At 40.7% G+C, this 24,549-nt stretch overlaps 2 protein-coding genes across 2 annotated transcripts; both read left to right on the top strand.

Moving 5' to 3' along the window:
- The first annotated feature begins 3,411 nt into the window (after positions 1-3,411).
- Positions 3,412-3,786, top strand: LOC149373534 (uncharacterized). Its single transcript, XM_089596875.1, has one exon. The coding sequence runs from the start codon at positions 3,412-3,414 to the stop codon at positions 3,784-3,786; it is 375 nt and encodes a 124-aa protein (XP_089453001.1).
- Positions 3,787-3,825: 39 nt separating this feature from the next.
- LOC106639937 (uncharacterized) lies at positions 3,826-5,908 on the top strand. The gene is made up of 4 exons (XM_089596874.1): positions 3,826-4,055; positions 4,098-4,349; positions 4,449-5,392; positions 5,475-5,908. Exons 1-4 carry the CDS (start codon positions 3,826-3,828, stop codon positions 5,906-5,908), a joined length of 1,860 nt encoding a protein of 619 aa, XP_089453000.1.
- Positions 5,909-24,549: the final 18,641 nt, after the last annotated feature.

Genomic DNA, 24,549 nt, shown 5'->3' with positions numbered 1-24,549 from the left:
ACTTAAATCTTGTTCCTTGTTTCTTTATGACTGGCAATGTTCAGAACTGCTCCATCAAGTCTGTCAAATGCTTCTTGTAGGTCTGCAAAGCAACACAATACTTTGCCTTTGTTTTCACGCTTATGGTCCACTATGTAGTTCAGAATAAACACTGCTGTAAGTTTTTAAAAATCACAACCACTTCATATTGCGTGCTCATCAATTTTAGTAAGAAAAGCCCACACGCTTGCATACAAGCAAGTGGATGTGTGAGTCTCACATTAATGTGCTACGAGGGCCACGACATGGTTCCTCTTTAACCAATGCTTACATTATTTTGCATTGCAAAACAATTTTTGAACTTCAGTACATTCTTTAATCAACTAAATATAATAAGGATGAGTGAGGTATCGATAGTACTACCTTAAATTCTTCTGAGCTGCTCTTTTCTGGTTTTTTTTTTTTTACGTCTCATTGTTTTGATGGCCTTGTTCCTGCACCCATCTTATTCAGTAGACTATTCATCTCAATATAAATTTAAGTGAAAGAATAGGGAAAAAATATGTTCTAATGAATTGAAAAAAAAAATTCTTCTACAACCGATACAGATAAAATTGGAAATGACTATAAATAATGTTTGGTTTCGCGCCCGAGCGCGACAGCTGAGCGAGGCGCTGCGTGCACTTCCGCCATGCTCACGGGCTTCCGCCTTGCCGGGAGCCGCCTCTGCGTTCGGGCACTTGAGCACTGCTCTCCGAGACGACCGGACGCTTGCCCCGCTCACACTCACGACGCCTCTCACGCTGCAACTAACCCTCTTGTACAAGATCTAATAAAGTGTTTTACCAAACATTGGTCCTTTGAGAGCCGGATTCCGCGGAGATAACCAGCGACCAGCAGCCCAGAGGACAGCCGGTGGTTCCACATTATTTGAAGCAATGTAAGTATAAGTGACAAACAAAGCGCGAACATGGCCGCCGCGGTCGCCATAGTGCCCGCGGCCCGGCACCAGTCATTCGGCCACGGCAATGTCGAAGCCGTGTCGCCCTGCACGCGTGAAAAGTTGTGAGGGACTGCCTCGCGGCTGACAGAGCTCGCGGTCCAGTCATTTGGCCCAGCCACGGCGGCAAGCAGGCTGTGTCGCTGACGGCCAAAGTTAACGAGTGGTATAGACGTGGCCCAGCTTCATCAAGCCGCCATTGTTGCAATGATCCGCCGACGGCCTCCTTGTCGGCCGTGGCGGCCATCTTGTCCGCTCAAGCGCGTCGCCTGCTGATTCGACTCGAATTGTCGACCCCCCTAACACCGCCAGCTGTGGCTCGGTGGCATATTCCGCTCAAGCGTCGAATACTAATGTTTCAGAATGGACGAAGGCTGGACCGCGCTGTTCGGTGCTCAGTCGGCTCTCGCCGAGGTTGTTGGCCACCTGGCCCGCACCATTCATGAGATGGAGCCAGCCCGCTGGAGTCGGGCATGGTAGAAGCGAGGTTGGAGTTGCTCGGCGGATATTGGGGCGATTTTCAAGCCAACCATCTCAAGCTCATCGAAGCTCCGCCACCAGAAAAGGCGTCTCGGTTGGTCCAGCTGTACACTGACGTGGAAGCGCACTACCTCGACGCACGGTCTTGCCTCTACGACGCGAGAGACTCCCTGGCGCCGGCACCTGTCCCTCCCAGGCCATTTCCGGGCCCAGGGAACCCGGCTTCAGGCCGTGTGCCTCGCTTGCCGAGAATCAGCATTCCGAGCTTCTCCGGCAGACGAGAAGACTGGGAGAGCTTCCGTAATCTCTTCCGAACGCTGATCCACGAGGACTGCCAACTCACCAACGTCGAGCGCCTGTTCTATTTGAAGTCGCTCGCTCAGGGAGACGCTAAGACAGCCCTCGATACGGTCCAGGTAGCCGAGGCCAATTACTCTACGGCATGGGCTCTGCTTGAAGCGCGCTACGAGCACAGCCGCCTTCTCGTCCACGACCATGTCACAGCCCTGCGAAACATCAAGCCACTCAGAGACGAGTCCGCCCGCGGGTTGCAGAGCCTCTTGGACACCCTGGAAAAACATCGCGACCAGCTTCGCGCCTTAGGTCGTCCCGTAGCCGGCTGAAACGATTGGTTTGTCTCATGCGGAATGACTGGCATGGATCCAGCGACGAGGCGTGCATGGGAGGAGGAGCTCCAACGGTTGGAGAGTACCGTTTCCGGCTCCGAGGTTGACGTTGCCACATTCGCCACCTTGACCGACTTTCTTCGGCACCGTTGCCGCGCCGCCAGCTCTGTCGAAGCCTCGCAGCCCGCACGTCCCTTCAGCGGGACAGCCGCACACTCGAACCCCTCGACATCAGGACGCAATTACCACGCCCTCGCCACGAGCAACGATACGCCGTCGTGCCCGGCGTGCCACGAGGGCCATTATCCCGGGCGTTGTGCGCAGTTCCAGGGGCTTGATGTACGCGCATGGAGGGAGCTCGTCTACCAGGCACGGCTGTGCTTCAATTGCCTCCGACCTGGGCACGCTGTGAAGTACTGCCCCTCCCGGCAGCCCGACGGCTCTACATCATCAAAGCAGCCCCGCACGGACCCGCCCACCTCTTCATCGGGAGAGCACTCGACTGACGCGTCACCTCAAGCGTGACTAGCCGTGCTTCCAACCGCCCTCGTCCATCTGAGCGGTCCTCCTGGTCGTCGAGTTCCGGCCCGAGCGCTGATCGACGCGTGCTCCGAGGTCACCGTCATCTCTGCGACTCTCGCGCGCCTGGTCGGCGCACGACTAGAAACCATCGAAGCCAGCATCTCCGGCGTCGGTGGCGAGTCCGCCGTCCGGTCCAGAGTCCAGGCCCATCTCCGCCTCGAGCTTCCAGGGCCCGCACCACCGGTCGCGCTGACAGCGCTGTGTTTGCCCAGGCTCGGCCTGGTATCCCCCTCCACCCCGCTGCACCCGGAGGCAATCCGGCAGTGGGCTGACTGCGAGGGCCTCACCGATCCTTCGTTTGGCACGCCACAACGCGTCGACCTCCTTATCGGCGCCGACTACTACCACTTGCTGCTACGACCCGGCTACACTCAACGAGGAGAAATCGTCGGGCAGCGCACAGTCTTCGGCTGGGTATTGGCAGGCCGTGCCGTCGGGCTCGCTCCAGGTACGTCGGCCGTCTGTGCAGCCGCCCAATCCGACGTGGCTCCGCCTTGGCACAACGAGCTAACCGCTCTGCTACAGCGGTTCTGGGAGATGGCGGATCTTCCTCAGGCTCACCGCCGCTCAGATGAGGACATCGAGTGCGAGCGTGCGTTCGCAGACCGTCGACGCGCCGCGGACGGACGGTACATCGTGCGCCTCCCGCTAAAGGGCAGCGGTTCGCTTCTTCTTGGCGACAGTCTTTAGAGCGCCAAGGCCTCCTTGGCAGCCCTGCAACGCCGGCTTCATCGAAACCCCGACATGGCTGTGGAGTATAGTCGATTCATGGCTGACTATCTCGCGATGGGCCACATGCGCCCGCTCACCAGCGCTGAGCTTGCAGCTACAGCTGGGTCCGTCAACTACATCCATCATCATGGCATCTGGCAGCATGCTGATCGTGGGCGCAAGCTCCGAGTAGTCTTCAACGCGTCCAACCCAACTTCCAGTGGCCACAGCTTGAACGACGTCCTCCACGCTGGACCCAGACTCCAAGCCGCGCTCCCATCGGTGCTCATGCGCTGGCGGCGGCACCGCATCGCCTTCTGCAGCGACATCTGCATGATGTTCCGGCAGATTTGGATCGACTACCGTGACGTTGACCTGCAGCGGATCGGAGTCGGGCCTTCTTCCTAGCTTTACCTGCACGGCTTTTCGGACGCCAGTCGCCGCGCGATGGCAGCCGTCATCTACTCTTGCCTCGCACCCGGGGCTGGGCCGGCGCTCTGCCACATTCTTCTGGCTCGGACGAAGCTCTCGCCGATTCGTTCGCTCAAGCCAGCGCCAGAGACATCCACGCGCATGACGATTCCGCGCCTCGAGCTCCGCGCCGCACTGATTGCCGCCAAGCTCCTGCGAGCCGCTGCCGACGAGCTACGCGTACCTGTCGACCGCTGTCACGCATGGTGCGACTAACAGATCGTTCTGCACTGGCTACGTTCAGACAGGCCAACAAACAACGTGCTGATCGACACCTATGTCGCCCAAATCCAGGAAATTCTGCCTTCGAGCGTCTGGCGATACGTGCCAACCCAGTTAAATCCAGCTGACCTCGCGACCAGAGGTGCCGACATGACTGGCCTTCGCTCGCAGCGTACTTGGTGGGAGGGCCCCGCTTGGCTCGCCGAGAACGTCGACTCGTGGCCCCTAGACTCACACCCCGCACCGGACCAGCATTCATCCATTTGCTGCGTAGTGCAGTAGCTCGACGTCAGCTTCCTCGAGCAATTCTCCAACTTACGCATTCTACTAAGCTTCCTCGTACGCATTCGTTGATTCGTCTGGAGCCGCTTGGGCAGGGGCCCCGAGCTTTCGGTTGCTTCACCTCTTACGCCGACTGAACTCCACGACACTTTTCTCGCGTGTGTACGCCACAGCCAGGAGAGATCATTCTCGGCCGACCTCCAGTGTCTTCGATGGGGCGAACATCTGCGGAGGACGAACCCCTTGGTACCGTTAGCAGCCTTCCTCGATGACGACGGGATTCTGCGCGTTGGCGGGTGGCTCGAGCATTCGCCGCTGACCTACGAGGAGCGGCACCCGCCGATCCTCAGCGGAGCCTCTTCCCTCGCCTTCATGGTCATCGCCTGGGCGCACTCTCGGGTGCTGCACGGTGGATACCGTGTCACCAGTGCCTACGTCTGTAAACGCGCTTGGCTTCTCGGTGGGCCCCGGCGGATCAAGGCTCACCTCCGCAGGTGCGTCGTCTGCATCCGGCTGCGAGCACGACCGGCAACTCAACTCATGGCCCCACTGCCGTCGTCCCGAGTCTCCCCTTCTCGTGCCTTTGCCTGCACCGGAGTGGACTACGTCGGCTTTTTCCATGTACTCTCCGCCAGAGGACGAGGAGTCCGGACCACGAAAGGCTACATCGCCGTTTTTGTGTGCCTCGCCACCAAGGCCCTGCACCTGGAGCTGGTCGGCGATTTCTTAGCTGCGTCCTTCTTGGGCGCCCTCCACCGATTCGCTGGACGCCGCGGTCGGCCCGGCGAGATATGGAGCGACAACGCGACTTGCTGCCGCCGCGCTGATGTCGAGCTGCGCGATGCCTTGCTGACAGCCGAGCTGGACTGGAGATTGGTCGCGGGCTCTCTCGCCGATCAAGGAATTGCTTGGAAGTCCATTCCACCGGGTGCTCCACACTTCGGTGGCTTGTGGGATGCCGCCGTCAAGTCAACCAAGTCACCTCCGGCGCGTCTTGGGGTCACGCCATCTCACCTACGAGGAATTTTCCACGGTGCTTGTTGGCATCGAGATGGTCTTAAATAGCCGACCACTGACACCGCTATCTGGAGACACTGGAGACCTCGATATTCTTACCCCAGGGCATTTCCTCGTCGGTGGCCCTCTAAACTTCATCGTTCTGCCCGGCCCTCCTGCGGAGAGCTTGGATGCGCTCGCCCACTGGGAGCTCGTTCGAGGGGTCCGCGCCCAATTTTGGTCCCGCTGGAGCCGAGAATACCTCAACAACAGCGGTCAAAATGGACTACTCCTCGCCGGAACTTCATCGTCGAGGATGTGGTCGTCCTCCTCGACGCTACACTTCTGCAGTCCAGCGGCCAATGGCCGATCGGCTGTGTCATCAGCGTCCACCCGGGAGCCGACGGCTTTGTCCGCGCTGCTACCCTCAAGACGGCGACTGGCGTGTACGAGCGATCCATCACCAAGATGGTCTTACTTGCCTGTGTCAGCGCCTCCCGCGGCTCCGCCGACTCCAGAAGACTCCCCGACCGACCCCGGTTTGGCGAGCGGCACGTAGTTCTTCGATCCAGGATCGAGGCGGGCGGATTGTTTGGTTTCGCGCCCGAGCGCGATAGCCGAGCGAGGCGCTGCGTGCACTTCCGCCATGCTCACGGGCTTCCGCCTTGCCGGAAGCCGCCTCTGCGTTCGGGCACTTGAGCACTGCTCTCCGAGACGACCAGACGCTTGTCCCGCTCACACTCACGACGCCTCTCACGCTGCAACTAACCCTCTTGTACAAGATCTAATAAAGTGTTTTACCAAACAAATAAAATGCATTAAGAACAATGTAATCAATGTTTGCAATCAGTTAAATAGTGTTCTATTTTATCCAATGTGTTTTTTATTAAGATAAATTAATTAAATAGTATTTAGTCTAGATCATTTTTACATTGTAGATTTATAGAATTTGTTCAATCAGTTGACTATAATATATGATTATTCTCTTGATTAACTACTATCACATGAAAATATAGATACAAAATAAAAAGTACTGTAAGTGAACTTCACTTCAAGTGATCGCCATTGAATGATTTCATAATTCAAATAGAGCCTGATATTCTGGAAAAATGTTTTTGAAATCCGCATCACTAAAATTTTAAAACGTTTTAAAGAAAACTATTTAATTAATAAATATGATTCAAAATATATTATTTCATAGTATTTTGCTTGTTACTTCTTACAATGATCTAAAATTTTGTTGACAATTATGGTGGGTTATGTAGTGCATTAAGTAATTACCTTTCCAAAGCATACTTTTTGAGACACCTATTATGGGTTTGATGTTATTTAACTTTGCTTGAAAATTACACTTCCCTGAGAGTGGGTGTATGAAAAAAATCTTTCAAGTTTTTGGTATCACTTTTTTACTGGCTAGGACAAGTATAGATAAGCTAGTTTTTTTGTCATGTACATACTAAACACTGTCAGTTTATTTGTCAAGTTGTGAGGGTTTTAAAAAAAATTTTGACCCTGTAGAGAGTAATGAAAACCCAGAAAAGATAAATTATTACTGTAACTCGTTATGTACAAAGTTTGTGAAGGTTGGAAGAAGAAAATTCCCACTGCTGACTTTTTGCGACACACTTACAGATCTTTTTAACCCTCAAGGCATGCGTTATGTGTCATAAGGTGACTTCTTAGCTTTTTAGCTGCTTGCAAAAAAAAATGTAACAAAAAAACCAGCAGGTAATGGACAGAGGAAGTTTTAGATGACTAACTTTGTGACCGAAGTGGTGGTGAGGAAGCTGCGAGAGTTCTGCCTAAATGTAAACCATCAGCTTAGACATCCAACTCGAAGTTACAAACAAAATTTCAGTCCATTTGAATTACTTGAGTTAGTCGAAAAACTTGATATTGTATACACATACTTTCACACATGCTCTATTTGACTAACTCAGATCACCCACATACTAGGTTAAAAATTTGTCTTACACTAAAAGTAGATGATTTATAAGTGGTTACACTTTTTGCTCTGACAAAATTATAAGGCACTTTCATACATTGGTTGTGCCCAAAAAAAATCATCCTCTCAGCTAATACAATACAAATAGACAAGAGAACTTTGTTAAATTGAAATCCATTCTTAGAGTCTAGGACGTGAGTGGAATGCACTATTCCAGGCACCAGAACAGAAACGTACCTCAAAAATTCAAGTGATTCATCATCCACGTGTGAAAAAACTGCTATTCTGAATAAAACAAGGCAAGACGGCACGATAGGTGGTGCCGCAAAAAATGAATCCTGATTATTTCACAAGTGAATTGTTTCATAACTGGGAATGTCGAAATAAAGAAAAAGAGAAATTGGAGGAGGAAATCCCAGAGGAAAATGCCTGAGGAGCAAAGCGTGTATGTACATGTACACACACAGAGACAAAACGACCATGCCGTAGAAATCATATACAACACAGCGCTCCCAACGCGGCACCTACACTTACTATAGTCCCATAAATCTTTACGCATGTGCGAGCTACTGCGTTCCACGCACCCAACACCCACAGATACGTAATATTACACATATGTATATACATGGATAGAGAGAGAAAGAGGGGGAGAGTGAGAGAGAGAGAGAGAGATAGAGAGCAAGCGCACCTGACCTCTCCCTATCCTGCGAGTTTTCGCTCGGAGTGATAAATCTTGCACTCCACTTTTCCTCCATCCTACGAGCCTTTTCTCCCTGTTCTCTTCTCCTTTTCTTTTTCCCACAATATAGATTTCAGTCGCGTTCGATCGCACCGATAAGAAAATTACTTTCCCTCTCTTTCCATCGCACTCGGACTCCACCTTTCTGTACTCCCAAACGTCGTTTTTCTCTTTCCTTTATTTTCTCTTTTTGGTACCTGCGGAAAATTTGCACGCCTCGCCCCCTCTTTCCAGCGCCTGCTGCCCGGGCGAGACGAGAAAAATAGCACTGAGCCGGAAATTCATATCGGGCGCGGGTATCTTTCTTCGAAATTTGACGCGAGTGACTGGCGCTGATTTACGCTCGCTAACTCTTTGGTTTGCGCCCCACTGCTCAATTTGGTCGACGCGTGAATGCAGCAAGTCTGCTCGAGAATAATGGCTCGAATGTGGTAACGGGAAGTGTCAGCGCTTCCGACATTATTGTTTTTCGGTTTTTCACAATATTTATGAATGACTCGAGGATATATTGCACCAATGAACATCCGCTGTTTTTCGAATGAAAATGATTTGTAAAAAGTTTTATTGATCATTTTGGGGGGAAAGCCAAGAGATGTATCGTTGTAACAGGGGGTAGTCGTAACACCCAAACATTGTTGGGAGTATTCGCTTCATGATCAATATTGTTTGCAGTGACTAGTAATGTATGATATAGTTCATTGTTTTGCTCACGTAAGAATTAACTATGTAAAATTTATGATTACTTACATATAACTTGTTTTGTAACAACTTTTATTTTAGTACGTAGTCCCAAAATATACTAAGTTCGAGTTTCAATATTCTTAATCCATTTAGTTACAACTAGCTCCTACTAAACTTTTTGTATGCGGAATATATATGAATAGAGGTGTTTTAGAAATAAACCTTGTAAGTTGAAAAAATGCTAGTTTCTCTACTGTACACTTTTTTTCATCAACCAAACTATTTTGATAATTAAACTTGGCTCCCTTCGCAAAAGCAGCTACAGTGACCAGTGAGGATGATAATTATAATATTAAACAGAAATTAGTAAATGTTTCATGATATGGTTTCTGCTGCATCGCTTGCAAACATATTAAGTTTCAAATTTTACATCTAGTTTATTCGGTTTGCTTAGTATCGTGAGAAAATGTTATATTTCAATAATTTTAAATGTTATACTTATTACTTTTTTAGTAAGTCAACATTGTATTTATGAAATCCGTATTTTCAATATAAGGTATCAAAGAGTCATGTTAAGTTAAAGTTTTTTAAATGAAACTTCCTTAGGAATGCTGTATTTGACTTAGAAACCGCACAGTCAGCGCGACAGTACCTGAACTCGACAAAGTACAGCATCCGCCAATAAAAGTGAATGCGTGAAGTATTCGGAAGAAAAAGAAGAAATACGAAATATTTATTTACATAAAGATTCATACCATTGTGTAGGTAAGGGATCGCGTAAATGAGTGAATGTAGCGTGGGTGATAAACGCAAACCATATTTTCTATTGTGCAATTTAACCTAGAAACGTCCTTAAAATCGAGATTGTATATTCTCTGCTTGAACTCAAGAAATTTGCAAGGAGAGTCGCATGAGCTTTTTGTAAATATTAATCCCAAAATAACAAAATAACTGACTGCTCGTGCAGTTCTCCAACTGGGAAATGTGGTAAACGTTAAGAGTTCTAGTTATTTTTCGAGATTTTGTTTATTCAGAATCAAATGTATGGATGACGACTCATTGAAAGATAAGGAAACATTCTCACTACAACACAATAATTAAAATGATAATTACGCGTTAATAAACATTGTTACGTTTATGTTATTATGGCTGATCGAAGCTCTTTCAAAATGAGTAAAAAACAACATTATACGATTTATAATAGAAGTGATGAGGTAACTTCTCCACAATGTCTTCTTTTTCGCGTATTATTTCAATCCGAACAACCATATTCCTTTGGCGTCAAAGAAGAACGGGAAAGAAAACAAAAATTTGTGAAGCTTTTTATGTATGAGAATGTTTTCGTTCATAATACTGAGCCAGTAAGTATACTTGATTTTTCTTTACTGTACGCCACAGAAACAAAAACTTACACAAGCTCAGATGGACGATGAAATTTTCGTAGTAGTACGTACTTCTGCATTGAAATACGTTTTTAATCAAATAGAAAATAGCTTCTACAAGTATAAGTACAACTGTCAAGTCTAAGACTTTAGCTAACTCCTATCACTTTTACCATTTCAAATTATAGGAATCTTTAGACTTCAAAGTGGTAAGAAACTTATTTGAAGTCGGATTGAAGTTGGTATCATAAAAAATTCGCATTTTGATGTATTACCTTTTATTGAAACATTTTTTTGAGCTCGACCTTACTCTAACAATATTTAAAAATTGATCTTAACAGTAATCGTTATATTTAACTTTGATGACAATAAATTTATCTAAACCTTACGTACACTTGCCAGAATATTAAATCTCGTTTTAGAGTATCGAAATCTTGATTACAGTGGTCTAGCTCTTATTAAGTGGTACGATAGGTCGACTATATTTTTATTATAGGACTCATACTGTTCGATGAATTCAAGAACGAGAGTCAGAGTCCACCAAGTCCATAAAATGGCTTGGTCAACTACGAAACATTAATATGCCAGACTCGTTCATTCGCCAGAAAGTGTTTAGCTGGCAACCATAAAAAAAAAAAAAGAAAAAACACGAATCACTTCCGAAAACCAAATCAAATCACTCAAGCCGAACCATTAAACCAGAGCACTTACTAGGCTTACATTGTCTATGCCGTATATTACACAGAGGCTGACACAACGTCTAGCCGTCGACGACAGCCACATAACGGTAAGCAATCGCTCAAGTCATCGTTTGTTTTTGCTTGATGGCCTATAAAGGGAAGACGAAGACAAAGCAGCCCACAAGCATCACACACGTGTAATGTATGCACATAGACAAGGAGGAGTCGAGGAGAGGCGCCGAGAGTTATTACGTAGGATGGCTGTGTAAGCACGCCCACACGAGAGTGAAAGACAAGCCGGTGACACTACATAATGCGAAGAGGAAGAGCGAGATTTTTAGGGAGACACCCTTGCTTTAATGACTTTTCAAGGGCAGCTGGTGCCTTCGAGGCAGCTCCCTTTTCTCCTTCCCTCTGCACGACTGCCTGTGGCTACCCTCGAGTATCTGCGTGACGACAACGCGACAGCTTTCCTTGTTTTCGTGCCAATCTAACACCAGGAACGACAACTACTGCGCGCACCCTCACGCATATTTTATGCGGTGGCTTTGATGTACTCGTTTTTTTTATGATCGCAATGACACGTATAATGATAACAAAAACACGCTGTAAAATCAAAATCAGTTTTTTACCAGTCTCTATACATTATTTTGTTTTTTAATTTTTTCAATGACATTGAAGCATTTCTTATCAATTACGTACAGGAGCAAAAATTATATCCTGTGACACAAGATTTTACTTATGGTGTACAATACAAAGCTAATGGTAAACAGAAATAAATTTCCTATGATTTAATGCAGTTTTAACCTGTACTGATCGACACGAGCTTATTCGTATTTTTACACAATTTATGTCAACTATGTTTCGTAAGCTGGTTTCATTATGAATTTTAAGCCGGAAAGCCGGACTGACGCTTGAAGATATCATCTAAAGAATAATAATGACTTTGTTTTGTTATCATCTAATTTTTCTCAAATACTTGATAATATCACAATGTAGCAATCATTACAAAATACATGATAAAAAACAAACATGAAAAACTATATCCCGTGCTTACTGAAATACTTTTAGTTGACATTGTACGTCCTGCAAGCTCGAGGGTAAGCTGAATTGTAGGCCTTGAAAAAAAAGAGAGAGAGAAGGAGTGGATAAAGAATGCAAGCTATAAAGGAAGAAGCGGAGCAAAAGAGATAGGAAGGGGAAATGAGAAACCATGACCCTTTGCTGTGGGACGCAAGTAGCAGCGGTCGCTCGATTGCGAGTCTTTTTTATGTAAGAACACGAGAAGGGTAAAAAATCGCAGACTATGCGCGTGCACGGCGACGTCGACAAATGTGTGTCTGACAAAGTCTTCGGATCATCTTTCTCCGACGCGTAAAACTTTCAAGAGCCACAGGGCCTTTCTTGTCTCGAAAGAGATTCGAGCTGGGACTCTTGGATTTCATTTTTTTATTTCTTCTTTCGACCCCTGGGTAGAAACTGAACTGCTATGGTTGAATTAAATTTTTACTATAATGATGATTTTGTTTTCCGTCGTTGGAATCAGTCTCTCGTTGCAGCCGGTGAATGTTATGCAAAGTCATGACAAAAGAAAAGGAAGTCGTGAAGAGGTATTTTCTTACAATTTATTATTCTATAAAAATCGTTTGATCTTTGAGATGATTTTCGAGTAAAAACGAAGTTTGAAATGGACTCTGTTTTCAAGTTACATGGTCAAAAAAATCTTTGTGCTAGCGATGTAACGATACATCGATCTTACAGTTAGGGAATAAACAACATACAATTTTCAGGAAAATCTGACGAGTATGTTTTCAAAGGACTTTATTTTCCTTTTTCAATATTAGTCCAAAGCTACTTAGAGTAATAACCTCCATGACGAGAGCGACACTTGATGTCAGGAGGAAGAAGCCTAAGCTTTTGCTCAGCCCTTGCTTTCCTCATCCACTTTGAAGCTTATGAATTTTCCAAAGCAGAGGATCAGTCGAGCCGAGCCAAGTCACTCGAAAAGTTCAGCTTTATTTACGGTTATACCAAAAAGCAATGCGGTCGAGCATTTTGAAAATGGAACATCCAAACATAACTGCAGTAACTTTATTCTTTATCAGCAAACAGCTTTGCCGCTCTAGTAAATAAATCAGTTTTAAATGAAACAGTATGTATAATTTATAATTTTGTTTTCCAACTCAAGTACAAGACTTGAAACTGCTTTAAAATAAATTGCACGGTTATCTTTAATAAACGTTCATTGCAGTGTGACAGAGTAATTTGAAACATTGGAGAACTGTTATTGTAACATTCTGTGATTGGGGCTCTAATCGTAAAATACAAATAAAGAAGATACAGCGTTAGAATTTAATTAGCCTTAGTAGCTTACAAATCGTGAAACAGTGCGTGGTTCATTGGGTAATGAAACATAAAATCGGCTTGCTATTTACAAAAAATAATTGTCATGAACGTGAGACTTCTTGGAGAAACTCTAATACATAACGTTTTGTATATTCTTGTCTAAACTACGGTAGTATTGCCAATACGTTAATGGCCAGTTTACTTTCACAAATAAGAAATATTCAAGAGCCAGATACTCGAAGGTGGCAGTATGTACGTACAAATTTTTACACCCGTATTATTACGTCCTATTCCTTTTCAGAGAGACAAACTGCAACTATAAGGCCACTGTACATGCAGTACCAAATTTCCGACGGACAAGTAATCTTAGCCGTATATAAGATTAGTGGGTTCCACTTCTACTTGTTTTCTTGTTTCTAAACACGTGTGTCTCATAGTTTCCTACACTTGACTAACTCTGTTCTACTTTTTTTCAGCTAAAATTAATAATTTTAATGTCACCATTTACTAAGGTTCAATAAAAAGTAATTTGTGTCTGACCATATATTGATCAATACTACTGATTTTCCAAATAAAACGAAGTACATCATCGGCACCAAGGGAAAATTGATGGCCTTACCATTATTACAGTTTTTCTTGGACAGTTATGGATAACAAAACCGATCTTTTAGCTAATGATTTATACCTAAATATTTGAATACATACACACACCTCATCGTCCGTCTACGTTTAAACTGGATCTCATTTTGCAGTAAACAAAACTTCAATGCAACAGCTTCCATCCCAACCCTACATCGTGCCAATCTCGAATGAATCGAGATCACAAAACGATGTGTGGTTGGATGTTGCTATATACACAAATACCGTAAATCCCCGACCAAAACTTCCAGCGCACCGTTGCTCGGCCGTTACTATCTCTCAACTCGATTCACTGTGATTGCTACGGCAAGCCCACCTGCAGCCACGGGCCGTCCGCCTCACCGAAATTACGAGGGTGCTGTTGGGGAGTACTGCTCACAAATAATAAATAAATAAACACCGTTTGCCTCCCCAAAGAGAAAAAAGTTTACAAGGACATGGATTTTTATTCATTCCTTTGGACTATTATTCACTCTTTCGCACGAGCTTGGGGTTTTTACGGTTCCCATAGGACAATTCGTGGTTTATGTCTTATGGTTATTTATTAGCTCTATTTCATAAAGTGTGACCAAAATATATGTACGATTGAGAGTTTTTATTGCGCACGTATCCACTTATAATAGACACATGACTGTTTTAGTTTTTGTATCAGACGTGTCTCACTAAATTTTCCGGTGGTTGTATGATAGGAATTATAATCCATTAGCCTAGCAATTGATACGTTTATTTTTTATTTAATTACTTTAATGTGAAAACTTATTTTCATTCATGATTTATAAAAGGTTTATAAATCTCAGAATACAATGAAAAAAAATTTCTATGACACTTTACAAAATGAGAAAACCAGTATAGTACTTTAAAGAAAAATTAAATTTTCTAGTGCTAAAAATAATCAATTATGCCTGTCTATCTTAATTGTTTCAAGAAGTACAAAAAAACTCTTTTTATGATCCATGTTTAAGTATTAAATTCCTTATTTAAATTTAAATTCGACCTTTAACTACTCTGTGACGGTCTCTTCATGACGAGAACTTAAGATCATTTTCACATTAAAAAAATGTTTTTATCCACGACTTCGATGTGATTTTTATTTAAACTTTACTAAATAATTCGCCTTGTACAGAATAAATTAAAAAAATATCTCATCAATATTAGAATAAAAAATGAAAAAGTTCCAACAAATAATAATAACTACTTAGAATTTTGTAAGCCTGTGTGCCAAATAATTGATGCGATTAATTTACTTCCTGCAATAACAGCACATTTTTGTCAAAAAAAATTTTATCTAACCTACTTTATGAGTCACTTTTCTTTACACTCTTTAATTAACGTACCTAAGTAGTACTCCCCTAAAAGATGCTTGTATACAAAAGTTTGCTATTTCAGATGAAATTCAGCACAGTTGCAAGGAAAAAAAGAAAACCAGCAGCAGAAGCAGTAGCACAAAGAACACAACACAAGAAAGGCGCATTTTAATTTCCGAGGAAACGGGAAGCTGACAAATGGAATAAGACGAGAGAAAGCGCCACATAATAGGAGACTCGAAATGAGGAGGGCACGGGGGTTGCTGGGGAAAATTCGAGGGGACTGTGGGAGCACTCGTGCGAAACGGAGAGTCTCGCCAAGTGAAGGTATAGAGGCGAGAACCTCGTAATTCCATTTCCTTGGGGAGAAGGAAAGGCTACGTTGAGAGGGAAGAGAAAGCGCGGAAATTGTAAAATAGTCATGCAGAACTGACAGATGCGATGTGTCTTTTTTTCCTTTGCTCTTTCTATACCTCTTTTTCTCCTCCCTACGCATATTTTTTTCGCAACGTAGAACATCGGCAACGATGCAGACAACGGATGAGTGACGATGTACTCAAGTTATTGAAATTAATTACGGCGCGAAATATCACTACACATGCAAGAACTACTTATGCACGTGTGTATGTCTGTGAGTTCAAGCTGTTACTCATTATGTACGTTTGAAAACTTTTTCTTTCTGAAACTTTATTTGTACATATCTGTAAAATTAATATTAACAATTAATTAAACTTTGCGTGTCTTACACCATGAGTTAATACACATCGTTTACTACCATAAAAACAATTTATTTAAATTTTAAAATTGGGTTATTGGAAAAAATACAGAGGGCGAGTGTTTTCCCCTGATTTTCCTTCGTTCGAGCAGCTCGGAATCGCCCAAGTTCCAACTTGTAGCGCTTATGACTTAAAATTTAGAACAAAGGCCCCGCTAAGGATCATACATATTGTTAATTATTATAAAAAAATTGAACTAAAATTTGATGTAAATGTGGAAAACGAGCGTTTTTTATTAGATTTCCCGTTGTTCACGCAGCTGTCAATCACCCGAATTCCTAGTTTTAATGCTTATAACTCGAAATTCGTAAGGAGTGCCCTGCTAAAAGCGATAAGTATTGTTTTTTACTACATAAACAACATATTAGAAAAAGAAGATCTAGGTATAATAAGGAAGTCATGAGATTTTTTAACGATTTTCTATCTCGCATACTTTGCAATCACTAGAATTTCAAATTCAGGTTAATATAAATTACGATTGGGATCAAAAGCTTCGATCACAAATTCAATTGATAACAAATTAATAGATGATTATAATCCATATTAGAAAAATAATCAAGAGGGGTAGTTTTAACTGACGTATACTTGATGTACCATCTAGTAGTGTTTGAAAATAATTTTAATGCTACATTGCGTTACATTCCGTTTTTATGTAGAATTTGAAAACTACTTATTATTTTTACTACATTTTCTATTACTAACTATGGCAATCATTGTTAATGAATATTGTTTCATACCTCTTGAATTTTTACGGAGCGAAATGGGAATACTAGTGGCAAAATACTGATTATAACTCTTTGTAGTTATACCCTTTATAAGAAACATTGAACATGCTCTGCACTATATTTTTTGTTATCAAAAAAAATTTGTGGCTAATGGCTAACCTGCCTGCATATATTTTTGTTACACCCACGTAACTTGTATTGGAGAATATAGTTTTTATTAGTAGTTCTGCATTTATTTTTAATACGTTTTAGTAATTCACTGCCATTTTAGATTTCCCAGTCAACAGTTTAGATGAACATTTAAGATCAAGTTCACCTATACTCGCATCGTCAGATAATCAAGATAGAAGTATCATTGATATTGTAGGTACCTCGAACCCAAGAAACGGTCTTTTAAGCGCACAAAATGAGCGTAATAATTCTGATACATCTGTTAATGGTAACCTGGCTAGTAAAGCTTTAACAAGTAATACCCATACTTGGATCCAAAAGTTGCCGTTCCAATTACCAAAAGAATTTTAGCAGAAATATTATCCAATAGATGGAAATCAGAAATCACAGTATGATTGGAGTGAAGCTTTTAACAAAGAATTTGCGAAAACCTACAAGTTTTGCGCGTTTTCAATTAGTGACAGTAGACTATATTGTAAGGAAAAAAAAAAACACTAAGGTAAAAGTAACAGTACGTGAACACTTTTTCCATTAAGTCTTTGTTTTCTCATTTTTTATCGAATTTATGAAATGCATAACAACAAAACAAGCATTGCGCCGGTAAGTTTATATTTTTTCCTATCAAAAGAAAACAAAAAAGTTTTTTCTAGGTTGCGTGTAAAATTAATAACTTAACTTTAAAGTTTCTTTATCAATGACCTAGTAGATGAACAGCGTGTTCAGGTATGGGTACCGATACCGGAGAGAGGTTATGTTAGCTGCCTTCTACTGATTTATATTTTTATCATGTATTGCAAATAACCAAATCGAAAAATTTCTTTCTAATTTCATTGGTAACATATTATAAAAACTAGAACGACTGGCTTGACATACTATTATTATTGATTAACAGTGATTTCAATCGTTTTTATGTGTTCGAGTACTGAGCATAGGTAAAACCTAATGGTACCAGTACCTGAATAGCCTTACAAGCCACCTCATACAAGTTGCACGAATAAATAGTTTTTTTCTCGTTGAGTGTAAAGACTTACTAAAATATAAATTTTGTTTTATCTAAAGAACAATTAAAGGATATCAGAAACATTTTTTTTTTTTTATCCACTTAAATTGAAAATAGTTTATTCAAGCTGTTCAGTCTACTGGTGCAATTTTAGGAAGTGTTCACGTACTGATACTTTTACCTTAATTATTTTTAAGTTGCAGCGTCATATAAATTTTCTTCTTGCCCGTCGTTCAAGTTCGTAGTCGAAAATTCAGAAAAAAAATACATCGACGTTTCATAAAATATGAAAATCAGATTGGCCGATCCATTAATTTGCAAACCAATTCAACAGCATCTGTTAAATAGCAGTATATAAACAAGGTTCTATCTGACTTTTTCCCAATAAAACTTGAATGATGGTCTAGTTCAACTATTCTTTAAAAAATGAAAAGTGAAGAGAGAGCCAAAGAAAATCTGGACAAAAACTATTGTACTCGTATGGAGCAATTACAAAAAAAATATGAAGAATCTTAAGGTAAAAAAAAAGGATAAATACAATTCCATACAGTAAAACCTCTATTTATCATATTGTTTACTGAAAAACAGTTACCATTTCTACGAGAGATGAATGAAATTTTTTACACTTGGACGCTATAGGCAGCATTCCGCTTGACAAAAATACATGGATACTAAACGTAACTATTTATTATGATGCTTTATTTTTATTTCATAAATAAATCATTTGCACCACTAGAAGTAGCAGCTCTTCTCTGTTTTCATACGGAAACTGGAGTATTAGTTTTTTAAAGATTTTTTTAAAGGACGACAATCCCTTCTCTCAGCGCAGGATTGATGAAAAACAGAAAATGCACCACGTTCGGTGGTTAAGAAATGCATTAGATTTCACGTTATCCACCCTCGGCTTCGCTTCAGGCAACAGTGCTTTGCGCCCTAGGGCACACTTTCTGCCTGATAATTACTTTCTACCCACGAGTGGAAAAAAATATTCTTGCTTTGCCGGGCCCAAAGTTTGTTTTCGCGCTAGGGTGAAAAGTAATTGGCAGGCAGAAAGTGTGCATACGGGCGTAAAGTTGCACTTTCCGCCCTGGATGCAAAAAATGGCGCTCTCACCTCTGGCAGAAACATACAACAACCACGCCTTTCGGGTGTGCACGTTGTGCTTCCTTCCCTACGTAAGAAATGTAATTTTAGCATGCTATACTTTTAATTAAATTAGTCTTTACGAGTATATAAACATTTTATATAATAATGTGGAACAAACAAAACCAGTTTATACCAAGTTGAAAATTTTACATTCTTGTTCTTCACATATGATCAAAAATATGCGAAAAAAGCCCTCATACATTGCGAAAATGCATTCTCTACTATGGCACATTTTGAAAAATTTATAAGGATTTCTGCAAATATTAAAAAAGATATGGAGCACAAAGACTTGATTTCGGGTGTACTCGAAGAAATCAGTGAAACTGGCGAGACTGACGAAAACTTGTATGCTCATGAGCAACAAGAAGATGATGTAGATGAAGTATCTGGCAGTACTTTAAAATCTAACTCTCAATATTATCACTTGTTTTCAAAAATGTAAACAGAAATACTCGTCGAATGTATCACAGGGATAAAAACAAATACATTCTACAATAAGGGACTCATTGATTACGTTGCTGAATTTTTGTTGGTATATTTTCCTATATGGTCAGCAGTTAGAATTGTACGTTTTGGAATCGCACGAGAGAGTAATGCCGTTGCTGAAACTGATACTGTAGTAGCAAATAGTAGTATTGAAAAGAAGGTAGAAAAAAATTTATTTATATTTTCCAGTTCACCGCATATATTGACATTTAACAAATTTTTTGATGGTTTTTCTAAGCTCTCGGTCAACATTAATAGCTTTTTGGTGGATAGAGTAAGTTTCTCAACGTTAAAACCGTATGAGAATCCTGAGTAGAATTTAGATGACAGAGTCATTAACGGATTTTTTCGTACTCTGCTAGATATAGCCAAAGACAAAAGAATATTCTTACAATGCTCCGACATGCTGTTTTTTGAAAAAATTCCAACATGTAGTTATGTAACCAAAGGTTTCATTAAGTAGGCAAAATTAGAAAATGTCATAAACAAAGAAATCTGGCTTATACCTATTAACAAATCAGAACACTGGACTATGTTAGTGGTACTTATAGAATTAAAAACTATGATTTACTTTCCTCTATGGTAAACAAAGTACTGAGATTCTTGATGAAATTTGTGCATTTATTGTGAGCTTAAGAAAAAAACTAGTAGCATGGAATGAGTGAACGTTGCACTCCCCTAATGACATTACAAAGTAAAGAAATAAATTTGGAAATTATAGTGACAACTGCGGCGTCCACTTTTGCGCTTGGGGTGCAACTATATGCGGATGGCGACCTAGCAAACTAATCTCAAATGGCGTGATCGATGGCGTGACTCTAACCAACGAGATGTGAGAACGGTTTATACACGAAACTATACGTATATATTATGTAGTCTGCAGTGCACATATGCATACTTTCGTTCATAAACCGTTCTCACATCTCATTGGCAAGAGTCTAAGTACCTGTTGCGACATCTGAGATTAGTTTGCTAGGTCGCCATCCGTCGCCATCACCATTGCTTTGTTCTAAGCAACTCAATCCCATGAATAGGACATGGATAAAATAAGGATAGCATTGACAGCTAGTATTTTATTTTGCTGCAAAATATAAAAAGAGAAAGCGCAAAAAATAACAGAAGGACGAAAGTCTTTGCTCTAAGCGCAAGAAAAATTTGAAGATGTTTGTTGCAAAACCGAACTGTCTTCTCGAATACAAAAATTTACTAAGCCACCAATAGATTTTAGAAGCACTTATCAGTTTTGCGAAGTATCGTCATTGCTTTTACCCAAAAAATTCAAACCATCTCAAAGAATAACAAAATAAAACTAAAACTAAAACCAACTGTAAAAAAACGTTCATCAATTAAGTCGTCTTAAAAAGTGTGATAAAAGTTTAATTTACTTTTCGTTATAAAGACTAACGAAAAATTCATTAATTATTGTACGTTAACTTCATCATATGTTTATCTTAGGAATAGCTGTGCCATTAGTAAAAAATATATTATTGTTTGAATCAAAGTATCAAAATGTAATGAATGAAACACAAGGTTCGGAAGAAAAGATTAAAATTATTTGTTAAATAGCACTATTATTAACTTTTCTACTGGCATAAAAATCGTAAAAAACTGTTAGAAGGTATACAAAAATAATCTGTATCAGATTTTACAGTTATCTTAGTTTTGTACCCAAGCGGTAGACAAAATTTCACATAAATTTTGACGTTTTAAAAGACTTCGTCTATTTATTTATACAATAAAAATTTTATTAAAAATTCTACAAACATAAAACTTATAAGGTACTATTCGTAAGTACATAAAAATAAACTGTGATAGGTTTTCCAGTAATCCTATGATCTAAAAAAAATTCATGTAGGATATTTCACGAAAATCGTGATTTTCTTGTGCATTTCATCCATTTATTTATTTATTTACATAATTATTATTTTTTGACAACATAAACTCATTTTTTACTGCTGCTGGTTACACAAAGATAAACTGTGCCAAATTTCAGAGTAATCCTACGATCTCAACAAAAGTAATCTTGCTATTACATAAAAGACAGTGTTTGCTTGTATGTCCGCAAAAGTCTCAAAAAGTACTGAACCAATCATTCCCAAATTTTGACAGAAATTCAATTACAACTTCTCATGTGTCATAGGCCATTATAATTAACGATAACTTTAATAAAAATGTTTTTATACTACTTATAAAAACTAACTGCAAAACAGCTGTGAAAAGGAGTTTTAACTTTTGACCACTAGAGGGCGAGTGGTTATGTTTGCAATGTTACTTTAGATTGACTGAGCCGCTTTCGCAATGAATTTTATGGAGTTACTTCAATAAGTAAAAGTTCGGAGAAGACTTCAGTATCAGAAAAGTATGACACGACCATCAGCCCATTGTCGATGTTGAGTGATTACACATCTCATAAAATTTTGATTTCTTGAGCGTATAATCATGGTGTGGAAAAAACCTTCAACATATATTAATCCTATTATTCGGCAGTTTATTTGTTCTCTTAGCTTCTCCTCCATTCAAACTAAAAGTATTTCGTTTTTTAAATTCGTATACTTAGTTAAAATATGAAGTTTAGTCCAATTATCTATCCTCAACAGTTTTCTGATTTTTAAGTCCAACTTAAAATTTATTCACATTAAAACTTTTTTCGATTCTCTACAATCTCATTATTTCTTTGTATACTTGCTGTTGGTTATTTAATTTTTATTTTCATTTAACTGCCGTGAAATCAGTGGCATCTAAACGACTGAATGAAAGTTTGGATGATCGTGAAACTCGAAATTCTCAAATGAGAATAGCAGCTGCTAATAGACGTGCTAGGGAGATTTCTCTTGTTCGAGAAATGCGTCTGTTACAGCAACGAGTCCGGTCCCCTTTTCAAAGTCATCGATGTGTTTGAAGTTTTAAACGTTGGAGCCAAAAAAAAATATCAATTATTAGTATCTTGCTCGCTCGCTTCGTTTGCGCAAGCATAGGTATATATGCTCCACGTCCTTCAAACCCGGATCTAATGAAACAACGAACACGCTGAAGGGAATGATTAATAGGGTGTTACCCGTTCGAAAAAAGCAATATTTCAGTGTTGTCAACTTAATAGATTTAACGAAGTGACGTTTGGCTGGTAAATTTTTCAACTACTCGACAAGTAACTCAAAGACTTTAAGCCGCTGCTGCTCCTCCCACCCAGATGTGATGAGGAAGCGCATAAGTCGCACACTAAAAGCAGCTTATTGTAATGAAATAAAGTGGAAAATCCACTTTGCAGAGCTCGTTTGATACTTGTAAAATACTTCTTTCCGTCAATTGTACTTATGAATTGTTCGTAGTGTAAAAAGCACATGTTAATATTTAAGATAAGTAACATACCCGATCTCCATTCATTTAAATTGTTAATGATTTCCGTCTGCAACTTACCTGTAACAATAAGGTATAAGAAATATTAGTGTGATGTTGTAGTTATCTTTTTTTTTTATTAATTACACGGTAATAAGGTATATTTTTCAGTTTTTGTACTTTTTTTACGTATGACTGTAATGGCTATTATTGAAACACATACAGTTATTGTACATTCATCACAAAATTTTAACGACATGTTCCATTGCAAATGATAAATAGATTATTTAGCTGCTTGTATTCGGTTTAGTGAAAATTATTTTTATAATTTATTACTCATCTAATTGTATTTTTTTTTGTTCCATAACTATATTATTTGTATTTTTCGATCTCACAGGATAGCTGCAGAACAATATTGTTAATTAAACTCTGATATGCTATAGTTGGAATTATAGCGATAAAACGAAAAAACGTTCCTATAGCCCAAATTAAGAATCAAAATTGAAATTAAAAAGCTGTTTTTAAATAAATAATGGTTAATTGTAAAAATATGACCATTCCAATTATTATAATACTGAACAAAACAAGTACATGTTTTTTGGAACTATGATTGTTAAATACAAAAGACAACAATCTTCTGTTATTTATGCATAAGTATTATCTGATTCTTGTACTGAGTTATAAAAAACAGTGTTACATAGAAACAGGAAGATATGTACAAAAAATTCAAAAACGCGTAACAGCTACAGAAGCCGTTTGTTAAAGAAGCCATTGAAAACGGAAAAAAAGTTGGCAGAGGAGAGCCGCTCATTAATTTGCAGCTTCAGACTGCTTTGATCCAGCCTTTTTTCCAATCGAATGCGCGCACTGCCAGCTCTTGCTGATGAAGTGCAAGGCTGGAAAACTCCAGTCAGTCGGCAGCAATGATCTGGGGGTGCTGCTTGAAAAGCCGTGCAAATGAAAAAGCGAACTCCAGCTTGACTGCTGTACATGTCCGTGCACACATCCACAGGATATTGATGTATTGATGATAAAAGCTGGATAGGGTATGCACGCATGGACAACGCTGTACTTTATACATACTGATAGGTGTAGAGGTAGAAAAGCAGTGATGAAAACCTCGAAACTCTTTGTGAATTTTTCAAGCAGGCTGTCTATTGACCATTTAGTGGTGCGTCTAGACGTGATAACGGTAAAGAAGTTATAATTATCTCCTTTTTTACAGACACGTGAAATACGTACATAAGAATTCTTATAAATGCAAATAATACCAATAGAGGTCGTAAAGGTTTGAATGATTTAGGTGCAAGGTGCATTGAAATATCTTTAATAGATGGTTGAACCTAAAATACTCTTTTAAGGATGAGAAAGATAAAAATATAACAAGTTATGTATTTGGGAGTGGTGTTGCCTCAGGAGTAAGCGTGCTTGGTACTGATACAATATCATTCTAGGAGTCGTGTGTTCGATTCCCGGTGGTGAATCCAGATTTTTTTTCAAAAACTGTTTTCTATGAAAAAGTTCCTTTGAAATCCCAGCTGTTCGAGGCGGGTTTATCCTTAGAATTCTCCTTCAGAGTCATTCCAGGGTTTTTTTCCTTGCCTCGCAAGTCCTCGGGCCTCGGTGAATGCGAAACAGTGTAAGGGCTATTCACCGTGCGCTTTTACGGTGCTGTCCTCATTGTCATTAATTTCCTATGTTAAATCTTATGAAAGAAAGTAGTGGAAGCGACTGCTATCAACAAAAGTTCTTTACATTCTCATAAGAATACGTGTTACACTGACAAGTAGCACCAAGTAACAGACGCATAGCGCATAGTGCCAGCTTAACTGGTAAGGCGTTTTATC

Source organism: Copidosoma floridanum, unplaced genomic scaffold (assembly GCF_036245765.1).
Source record: "Copidosoma floridanum isolate Cflo_tuat_1 unplaced genomic scaffold, Cflo_Japanese_pri ptg000030l, whole genome shotgun sequence".
NCBI classification, from domain to species: Eukaryota; Metazoa; Arthropoda; class Insecta; order Hymenoptera; family Encyrtidae; genus Copidosoma; species Copidosoma floridanum.
Note: the sequence above shows the minus strand (reverse complement) of the source record. Positions and strands in the feature narration are given on the sequence as shown.

Coding starts and splice junctions, on each gene's coding strand:
- LOC106639937 (XM_089596874.1), top strand. CDS start 3,826: ATGGCAGCCGTCATCTACTCTTGCCTCGCACCCGGGGCTGGGCCGGCG. Junction 4,056..4,097: donor GTCGACCGCTGTCACGCATG/GTGCGACTAACA, acceptor ACGTTCAGACAG/GCCAACAAACAACGTGCTGA. Junction 4,350..4,448: donor TCCATTTGCTGCGTAGTGCA/GTAGCTCGACGT, acceptor CCGCTTGGGCAG/GGGCCCCGAGCTTTCGGTTG.
- LOC149373534 (XM_089596875.1), top strand. CDS start 3,412: ATGGCTGTGGAGTATAGTCGATTCATGGCTGACTATCTCGCGATGGGC.